The 10,232-nt window shown below is 39.4% G+C and overlaps 2 protein-coding genes across 2 annotated transcripts; both read left to right on the forward strand.

Annotated features, from left to right (window-relative positions):
- Positions 1 to 850: 850 nt before the first annotated feature.
- Positions 851 to 8,255, forward strand: LOC119884948 (interferon alpha-inducible protein 27-like protein 2B; the record flags this gene model as incomplete). The annotated part of the gene is made up of 5 exons (XM_038695223.1): positions 851 to 1,003; positions 1,120 to 1,149; positions 1,348 to 1,509; positions 7,946 to 7,975; positions 8,137 to 8,255. Coding segments are annotated over exons 1-5 (351 nt in total), but the record flags the coding sequence as incomplete, so codon positions are not given.
- Positions 8,256 to 8,258: 3 nt separating this feature from the next.
- Positions 8,259 to 9,572, forward strand: LOC119884952 (ras-interacting protein RIP3-like). The gene is made up of 3 exons (XM_038695229.1): positions 8,259 to 8,297; positions 8,952 to 9,086; positions 9,251 to 9,572. The coding sequence occupies exons 2-3, from the start codon at positions 9,038 to 9,040 to the stop codon at positions 9,535 to 9,537; spliced, it is 336 nt and encodes a 111-aa protein (XP_038551157.1). The 5' UTR covers positions 8,259 to 8,297; positions 8,952 to 9,037; the 3' UTR covers positions 9,538 to 9,572.
- The last annotated feature ends 660 nt before the right edge of the window (positions 9,573 to 10,232 follow it).

Here is a 10,232-nt window from a genome sequence, read left to right on the forward strand (position 1 = left end):
CTGCTCTTCATTATCTAGGAATATTGTGATTATTATTTATTGTGTATTTAGTTACATCTTCCTTTGTGTTGTGCTGCTGACGCTGCGTACTGAGTTTTTTTCCCCATGTTGTACTGAAAACAAATTCCAGGTGGCTATTAATGTAAAGTGAGGTGAAATGTCATCCTCATGGTTGCGTCAGAGGAAAAGCCAGGAGGTCAACCAGAGTGAGTAGGTTTCATCATGTCAGTATGGTCTGTTTCTGTTTTTGTGAATACAGGCTTAATATAAATGCAGTTATTGACAATAATCCACTGCATCTGTGTCTATTATGACACTCATCATTGGATATATTCACCTGTTTCTGAAAACTTGAACAGCAAAGGATTCAGATGTTGCCCGTCTGAAAGAAAATGAGTTTTTAATTTCACCCAGTCTAATCATGAAGGGACTTTCAACTGAGGAGGGACTTCACTGATAAGAGTCTAGTATTGCATCAAGATTTAATTGAGTTTTCACCTTTTACTGCAATCAACTGTCAGTGTACATGAACATAAATGGTGAAGACATTATATCCTCAAAGTTGCTGCAGGTCCTGCATGCTAGAACAACACTTGTATGATCTCTTAAATATACAAACTTAATTTTGTACTTTAGTAATTACGTTGATCTTGATCGGAGCCACCAAAACCTACAGGGTCAAAAGTTTTTTTCAGTGACTTAAAGATGAAAGTCTGTCCTGAAGGCAGGTTTGAAGGAGCAGTCAGAACTAAACTATTTCAACAACTCTTTAGTTGTTTCTGTTTGTCATCTGATGCTCCAGTTACAGTCATGACTTACCACCTTAGAAATGTTTACTTGAGTTCATTTGGGTTAAATTGACGCAGGGACTCGGTGACGCCCTCACAGAGCGCGTGTTCAGATATGAACATAGTTTAATTTGTCAAGAAACGAAACCTAACACTCAGTATATAAAACTGTCCACTTCAATGGTCATCACAGAGAAAGACCACCATGGACCGTGGTGAGTTGAAATTTTTCCTTTGATGATACTGATACATTTTCCAAATGTATGTGTCTTTATAAAAATGTAATAATGATTTTAAGTGACCATAGAAAATGACTTTGATTTGGTTTCAGTCACTGCAATCGCTGTTGGAGCAGGAGCAGGTAAGTCTTTGAAAAACCTTTATGGATCACTTGTGTTTACTTTTCCAACTTATTTTAATACACACTAATCTACAAAAGTCATGTAGATGTTAGACTAAACCCGATTTTAGGCTATCGTGTGCAATCCAGTGGCCAAACAAATTAACACACTGTCATTAGCAACAACGTTTTTTCTGTTGTCTTCTTGTCCCTGTGCAGTAGGAGCTGTGGTCGCAGCTCCTGTTGCTCTTGGGGTTGCAGGTTTCACCTCGGCTGGAATAGCAGCAGGTTCCATAGCTGCTAAAATGATGTCAGCTGCCGCAGTTGCTAACGGAGGAGGAGTGGCTGCAGGCAGTTTAGTGGCTACTTTGCAGGCAGCAGGTAAACACCATAACCTTTTTTTTTATGAATGTTAATCTAGTAGTTTTAACTTTTCTTACCAAAAAAATCTTAATTTAAGTGTATCAAAAATACTTGTAATGCTTTTCCAAGGTACCATGAAATCACTTGGCAAACCCTCTGTCGGTCTATTGGATTTATCCCTTCACCAGAACACTGACTCAGCTGATTAGGTGGACAATGTTTGAAAACTACAGCGTTTCTCTGATAAATCTGACATATATTAACAGAGCAAATATTAACATGTGAACACCCAGATGAAGGTTAGCTTTAAAGTTGCCAACAGTTTAATGTTTAACTAACAGTTCTCTAATGAGTCATAATTGTTTGGTAATGTAGGGCCTTCTTTGCGTCATCTGATCTACAACAATCCAGTGGGGGATGGGTTGACAACCTGCTGTTTAACTGCGTTGTAGCACAAAGTTGTTAATGACAGTAAGGCACATATGTGTGCATTGAACAAGTTACACCATCACATGGCATTGTAAAAGTAGCCTAATGTTGTAACAACTATGAAAATGCTTTATTATAATTTTTTTTCGTGCACAACCGACAGAAACTTAAGAAGTGCTGAAAGTATCAGGAAACATTTACAATGACCGTGAGGGAGGTCCTAAGGCATTTATTAGTTTCTGACTCTGATGGGGGAAAAACAGTTTCCAAAAAACTACTGTATCTCTGAAGACTCACCCATGTAGGCTATGTGATCTCCTTTTGATAACTAATGCAATAAGTAATGTAATATTGTTTCACTTCCATTCACTGAGCCTCCCCTGAAGCAGTTTGGAGCCCCCCACCTCACACTTTGAAAACCCCTGAGCTAGAACATTATGTAAATCGGTAAATATTTTAGCCTAGGGTACTAAAACAAACACCAAAAGTTAACATGAACTGTTAAGAATTATTTTATGCTAAAAATCGATGGAAAGCTGGCAACCCGTTTCTCACCTTGACCTTCTTCTTCAGCTCTGGATCAATTTTCTGTTCTGATCTCAACAAGTCTGGGTAAATCGCTGAACCAATTAGAAGCAGCATTTTTATGATTTAAGTATTTTACAATATTTTTAAACTACAAAGTACAAACACTAAAGTAATTTGATACAAAATATAAAGCTATTTCATATCAACCCTCAAATACAAATTATAAAATCCTATTTGTATTTGAAACACGTATTTTAAATACATGTATCGTAAATACTGTCTATCCCTATACCTAGAACTGTCAAATCTGAACTAAACTGCCACAGTTTGTCAAGATTTTGTAAAACACTGTTTCAGATTTGTGAAAATCTATTTTTCTTCTTTCTTTCTTTCTTGTTTTTCTCTTAAGTTAGTTAAGTTCCTGCAGCAAAAACTGCCAGACCAAAACTCACCAAAAGTGGCAGTTGGGTTGTAAATTCCACCCACTACTCAGGCGCATAGAAATTCACTCATTGACCATGTGATTGTTTTATTTACAGTGGTCTGCAGTACACAACAAACAAACAGACTTAAGAAAATAACTCATTAAACTTATAGCACCACTAACAAAAGGCACATGTTAACAACCACACAGCCTCACCTCTTTCCCCCCTTGGGAGCACAAATCCCTCCATTTATATAGGCTGTTCAATTCACACCCAAACTGCTTCAGCCCATCCCTTTCTGATGCAGGTTGATCTACTCCATAACATTACTACCTAAACTCTCTTAACTTTGGAATTCAGTTACTAGTTCACTCCGCTCCAACTGACTAGAAAACAGGTCAGGGATATTTACACATTTATTTATAATAACCAAAAACAACCAAAAAAAACATTCCTTTAAAGGAAGAAACCCTCTACTTGGTTTGCCCGTGATGTCATCCATGACCACCCTATTCCTATAAAAAGGAAATGCTTAGGCCGGCCCCTCCCCAACAACTGTCCTGCATGGTCGAACTGAACAAAGGAACAACATTGTAAGTATTACACAGGAAAAAAATGAAACCAGGTTTAAACTTGCAACCTAATAAATGGAGCTGAAACTAACTTATGACTGTGTGTTTACTTTAACTTATCATATGCTTTGCTGTAGACTGTAACATAATGCAAACACAAACAACCCGGGATAGTAAGTGGTGCACTTTAAACAAGCTATGGTAAATTACAAAAAAAAACACTTGTATAAACTAGAAGGTGTACTATAGATAATAACCTGTATGGGACAAGTGGTGCGCAAACCCACTTTGGCACACAATTATTTGCTTAATCCCTCACCAGGAATATAATTTCCATGACATCATTTTAATCTCTGAATTCTTCTGCACTAAAATGACAAATTGTACTTCTTTTTCTAACTTTTCTCCAAAACCTATTTTTGCAAACTTGACAAACACCGTTTAGCCAGTCGTTCAGAACTTTGCAAGGATTACCTACGGACTGATCTAAAGTTATCAAAAGAATATTGATATGTCAATCAGTTTACTTTTACAAAATAATCATTACTTTTGTTTCTTAACATACAATTTTACATAAATTCTCGCAAATCAAAATTGGATGAGGAGCTTGTTTGGATGCTCAGTCCGAGCTTCGCTGAGCAGTCCTGGGATCTTCTGCCACTAGGGTGTGCCACAAATGCGAAAAGCGCATTTTTAGCCCGATTTGCTGCTCGGAGAATTCAGCGACCATCAGGCTGTGATCGGAGTAATCTGCAGCCGCCAGACTAGGCTACTCAACAATGCACCAAAACGGCTCCCCGACACATTTCTGACATCACTGACGATTGCAAGATATCTCTCATGCCAAATATCTGGAGGAGTCAGCTGACTCGACATCCACATCCAGCCGTGAGAGCTGGCAGAGCAGGCAGCTACTTTTTCACTGCAAAACACTTCTTACTCCCTTCCAGCTCTCTCTGTAGCTCAGACAATCCCTGCTACCTGCGTGTGCTAAAAGTGCAACAACAACATAAGAACCTACACAAATATCTCATAAATCTGGACTTGATTATTTTAAAAACAGTATAATCTTGCTGTAGGTGCAGCTGGTCTGTCAGGAACTGCCACTGCAGCTGTGGCCGGCGCTGGAGCAACAGTGGGATGGATGGCCAGCTTCATCCCCGGAAATCAAAGAATGTCTGTGAGAAACTGCCACTGGAGTATCAGCTGGAGCATCAGCTAGAGCAAGAGCTGCAGCATCAGCTAGAGCTGCAGCTGGAGCTGCAGTGGCAGAAGCACTGGGATTGCTGGCTAGCTTCATCAGATGAAAATCAGGAAAGAACACGTACGGGGTTGTGAGCACTCTTTTATATCATGTACCTGCTATTTATCTCGGTGGAAAAAGCAGAGAGAGATAGTTGTAGGGCTTATAGTGCTGTACAGTGCCAAAAACAGTGATGAAGGCAATGAAAAAAATTAAGTTGTCATAAATCGGGAGAAATTGAGAGAATTATGACCCCGAGAAGGCAATGAAAAACAGGAGGGCTGGCAAGTATGCTTTGTGCAATAAATTTAAAACCTGTCAAAGATACTGGGTCAGTGTGTCATCTGTAAATATTTCTATTCCTCATAATGTCCACCTGAAAGGACTGAGAGAGTAAATTAATGAAAATATTCATTAACTTTTAATCTGACCACAGTAATAACACAGTAACACTGGCATGTATTCTGATGTAAACTGATAATATTGATTTACTAACAAAGGCCACGCCTGCAAAGAGGTAGATTAGACACAACTTCTGCTGTTTTTTCCTTATCTAATGAAATGTATGAAATTAATTGTCCTTATGTACTTTATGTATAGCTTTGGCAATATTGTTGCTATACATTCATACCAATAAAGCTAATTTGAATTTGATTTTATTGCATTTATTATTGCATGTTATGGAGGTGAGCTGAGATGCTGTGAAAGTGATGGATTAGGGATCCAGAAGGATCTTTCGTCAGGGCAAGGGAGAATTCTTTCATGTTACAAAAATCATTACAGACAAAACTGAAGTGTGATGAGAGAATCAACAATCAGTTTCAGTCCTTCTCTGATTGCACATTTCATTCAGCACTTGTTTTGACTCCTCACTGGAATGTCAATCATCACATGGGCCTGTCACTTAGTGTCAGTAAATGCTTTGGTGTCACTACAGCATTTCTACTATGAAACAATAACTTTAAAATTGTGGTTTGTCCAGACTTTTGAATGGGTTGGGCCCATGCACACACACACACTCTCTAGCTTTGTGTTTTTACAGGAAACACTGTTAACGTTGACACGTCTCTCATCTCAGGTTTGTTCCCACAGGACCTGAAAACTTGCAGTCATTAAGCCACTCTTAAAAAAGAGCAATCTAGACACGTCATTATGAGCAATTACAGGCCCATATCAAATCTGCCGTATTTAAGTAAAATCATTGAAAAAGCTGTTTTTCAACAGCTTAGTGCTTTCTTGGCACTAAATAACTGTTTTGATGTCTTCCAAACAGGATTTTGACCACACCACAGCACTGAGACAGCTCTTGTTAAGGTCTTCAATGACATCCATTTGAACACTGACAGTGGCAGAATTTCAGTCTTAGATTTACGTAACCATATCACCAGGAGATGTATGATATGTATTGAACAAATTAACAATTGGATGTGCCAGAATTTTCTTCAATTAAACAAAGATAAAACTGAAGTTATTGTTTTTGGAGCCAAGGATGAACGATTAAAAGTCAGTGCTGAGCTTCAATCGGTAAACCACAAACCAAGCCAGAAATCTTGGTGTGGTCATGGACTCAGACCTGAATTTAAGCAGCCACATTAAGACAATTACAAAGTCAGCCTACTATCACCTGAAGAATATTTCAAGAATTAAAGGCCTTATGTTTCAGCAGGACCTGGAAAAGCTTATCCATGCATTTATCTTCAGTCGTCTCAACTACTGTAACGGTATCTTTACAGGGCTCCCTAAAAAATCCATCCGACAGCTGCAGCTGATTCAGAACATCCTCACTAAGACCAAAAAAGTGGATCACCTCACTCCAGTTCTGAGGTCTTTACACTGGCTTCCTGTCTTTTAGAGAATCAATTTTAAAATCCTGCTGTTAGTTTATAAAGCACTGAATGGTTTAGGGCCAAAATACATTTCTGACCTTCTGCTTCGTTATGAACCATCCAGACCTCTTAGGTCATCTGGGACAGGTCTGCTTTCTGTCCCCAGAGTCAAAACTAAACGAGGAGAAGCAGCGTTTAGTTTTTATGCTCCATGTATCTGGAACAAACTCACAGAAAACTGCAGGTCTGCTGAAACTCTCAGTTCTTTTAAATCAAGACTGAAGACTTTTCTTTTTACCACTGCCTTTAACTAGTAGATTGATAACTTACACTGCACTGTAACATTTACTGTCCTGTTTTCTGTTTTCCTTGTTTTAAGATTTTCCATCAACACTATTTAAAAAGCTTAGAGTGCTCTTTGATTCTACCATCTCACACGTCTGATCCTCAGTTAATAGGGCCAAGTAGAATTACAAGGATTAGAGTCCCTGTTTTGACAGGGCCCGCTGTCAGCCGCTTTTACCAGAGTTTGTAGCATGGATGATCTGGATTTACAGTAATGACTGTATCTAAGTGTCCCTGTGTATCCCAAAGTGTTAAAGGGTTAGAGTCCCCTTAGGGTTAGAGCCCCTAAGTGTTAAAGGGTTAGAGTCCCCTTAGACTCCCCTTAGAGTCCCTAAGTAACTTGCTGAGCAGGGTCCCGCTGTCAACCGCTTTTACCAGAGTTTGTAGCGTGGACAATCTGGATTTACAGTGATGACTGTATCTAAGGAATAAGGGTTAGAGTCCCCTTAGGGTTTGAGTCCCTAAGTGTAAAAAAAAGGGGGCGATAGAGTGGGGGATGGGGAATCAAAGGAGTAAAATAAGCAAAGATGAGAGACCTGCCTGTTTTTATTTTCTATTTAACTTTTTTTTTTTTTACTTTTTAAAACTTTTTATATTTCCCTGTTGCTTTTATGTTTTATGAAAGCACTTTGAATTACCTTGTTGTTGAAATGTGCTATACAAATAAACTTGCCTTGCCTTATAGTAATCCCTATTAGTAACCCCCGATTTCACAAAATACCTGTAAAATAAGACATAGTCAGATTGATCATCTGATGTTCCAGTTATAGTCCTGACTTACCACCTCAGAAATGTTTACTAGAGTTCATTTGGTTTCAGTGAGGAGGAGGGCTCTGAGACGCCCTATAATTTCTGAAGAAACCAAACTTAGGCTGTATAAACCAGCGCAGTTCAGTACGGAGAAGGATAGCATGGACCCTAGTGAGTTTTCACTTTTCCTTTCAGATATAGTTTGTTTAAATTAGACTAGGCCTACTTGTACCTTTTCCTTGTATGTTTTCTTTATAAAAATGTAAAAATGATAGTAACCATAGCAAATGTAATGTATAGCTATAAATATTGTTTTCTGTTTTCATCTTGTTTCAGTTACGGCACTCCTCGTTGGAGCAGGAGCAGGTGAGGAAAAGTTTAATGGATCACCTGTGTTTACGAATGATTAACACACACACAAATGTTAAACTAAACATAATGTTAGGCTGTCATGTGCGATCCAGTGGCCTAACAAAGAACACACTTACCAACAGCGTTTCCTCTGCTGTGTTCTTGTCCCTGTGCAGCAGGTGCGGTGGTCGCAGCTCCTCTTGTTCTGGCCGGTGTAGGTTTCACCTCGGCTGGAATAGCAGCAGGCTCCTACGCTGCCGGCATGATGTCTGCTGCTGCAGCTGCTAACGGAGGGCGGTGGCTGCAGGCGGTTTAGTGGCTACTTTGCAGGCAGCAGGTAGACATAAACACCATTACTTATTTTTCAAGTTTATTTTAAACTTGTAGTATTATTTTCAATTTAACGTTCTGCTTTGAGAACACCATTAGGCCTACTTGATTTTTCCAGATGAATTTTACTCTTGTGATTTGTGTGTCTTACTATTGCAACATTGAAGTTAGCTTCCAATTCGCCAGTCAATGGGAATCCTTCGATCCTCCGTTTTGCACCTCTTTATGTTTGTGAAAGCCTGTTAGACATAGGCCAAGCCATAAAGCAGTCTGAAACCCACTTTCAGATTTGTAAAACCTTTATTGTATTTGTGAAATTGCAAAAAAAGGAGATTTTTCACAAGGTGAAGATCCAAAAACACTGTAGACCTGTCAAATCAAGTCATAAGTGGTCCCAGAGAGGCTAAAGAGGCTAAACAATTTTTTTGCGAATTGTGAAATCTGTATTCTAAAACAATGCAACCTACACAGGTGTCTCACAAACCTGGAATTGAAAGAAACAATAATATCAAGGAATAATAGCTTTGGGTTTACATTACATTGTTTAGGTATAATATAATGTCACTACTGTGTATAATAGTGCTAGTTTCATTTAACATTTCTCAGCTTCTCTGTAGCTCAATACCCTAGATGGAAAACTGTGTAATCTTGCTGTACTTAGGTGCTGCTGGTCTGTCAGGAACTGCCACTGCAGCTGTGGCCGGCGTTGGAGCAGCAGTTGGAGCAGCAGGCTCCTACGCTGCCAGCATGATGTCTGCTGCTGCAGGTGCAAATGCAGGAGCGGCGGCTGCAGGAGGTACGGTGGCTGCTTCTTAAAAATAATTTTAACCTTGTGGTTAAAAAGATTATCATTGCTTGAATGATAATCACATATGTGCCCTAACATGTCTTTCTAAAGTGCACAAGTGTCTTGCAAACCTAGAATTGATTTTAAAAAATACATGTGTAATCTTGCTGTAGGTGCAGCTGGTCTGTCAGGAGCTGCCACTGCAGCTGTGGCCGGCGCTGGAGTAACAGTTGGAGCAGCAGTGGGATGGATGGCTAGCTTCATCAGAAAATCACAGAATGTCAGTCAGGAACTAGCACAGGAGCAGCAGCAGCTAGAGTATCAGCAAGAGCAGCAGTCACAGCATCAACTGGAGCAGCAGTGGGAGCAGCAGTGGGAGGAGCAGTGGGAGGAGCTGCTGGAGGAGCAGCTGGAGCAGAAGCTAGAGCAGAAGCTGGAGCAGAAGCTGGAGCAGCAGTGAAAGGAGCAGTGGGGTCGCTGGCAAACTTTATCAGATGAAAATCATGAAGGAAAAAGATTAATTACAATTTTTTTTAAATTACAAAATATATTAATTGACTTACTAAAAAGCATAATTCATACTTCACAACCTTGAGACCTCCAAAATCGGCAGTGGGGGGTGGGGGTGCACTCTTCTGCGTCACGTGAATGCTAGTTTTCAAATTGGACACAGTAGAGAGAGAGAGCTGTAGTGCTTATAGGAGTTGGTCAGTGCAAAAAACAGTAATGAAGGCAATGAAAGACACAAAGTTGTGAACATTTGTCATAAATCAAGAGAATTGTGACCCCGGGAGAGGGCAATGAAAAACAGGAGTCTCCCATGAAAATCAGGAAGGTTGGCAAGTATGCTTTTTAATGAAATGTCAATAAATCTAAAACCTGTGAAAGATGCTGGGTCAGTGTGTCGTCTGTAATTATTTCCATTCCTCATAATGTTCACCTCAAAGGACTGAGAGAGTAAATGAATGAAAGTGTTTGTTATATCTGGCCACAGTAAAGTTGTGGACTGTAAAACAAAAACACTGAGATGTTTACTGTGTTAAAAGTTGGCTCCTGCTTGTAACAAAGAGAGGAAGCTCACGCAAACATAAGCTTAATGGTTTTATTGTACAACTAAACATAAACAAACTTCAAGGCAAACATGAAAATCAGTAT

Source organism: Micropterus salmoides, unplaced genomic scaffold (genome assembly GCF_014851395.1).
Source record: "Micropterus salmoides isolate LMB-PRFRI ecotype aquatic unplaced genomic scaffold, ASM1485139v1 Ms_hic_scaffold_3801, whole genome shotgun sequence".
NCBI classification, from domain to species: Eukaryota; Metazoa; Chordata; class Actinopteri; order Centrarchiformes; family Centrarchidae; genus Micropterus; species Micropterus salmoides.

Excerpts from the sequence above, each read along its gene's own strand:
- LOC119884952 (XM_038695229.1), top strand. The coding sequence starts at position 9,038 with ATGATGTCTGCTGCTGCAGGTGCAAATGCAGGAGCGGCGGCTGCAGGA. Across the intron at positions 9,087-9,250 it reads AGGAGCGGCGGCTGCAGGAG|GTGCAGCTGGTCTGTCAGGA; the intron begins GTACGGTGGCTG and ends ATCTTGCTGTAG.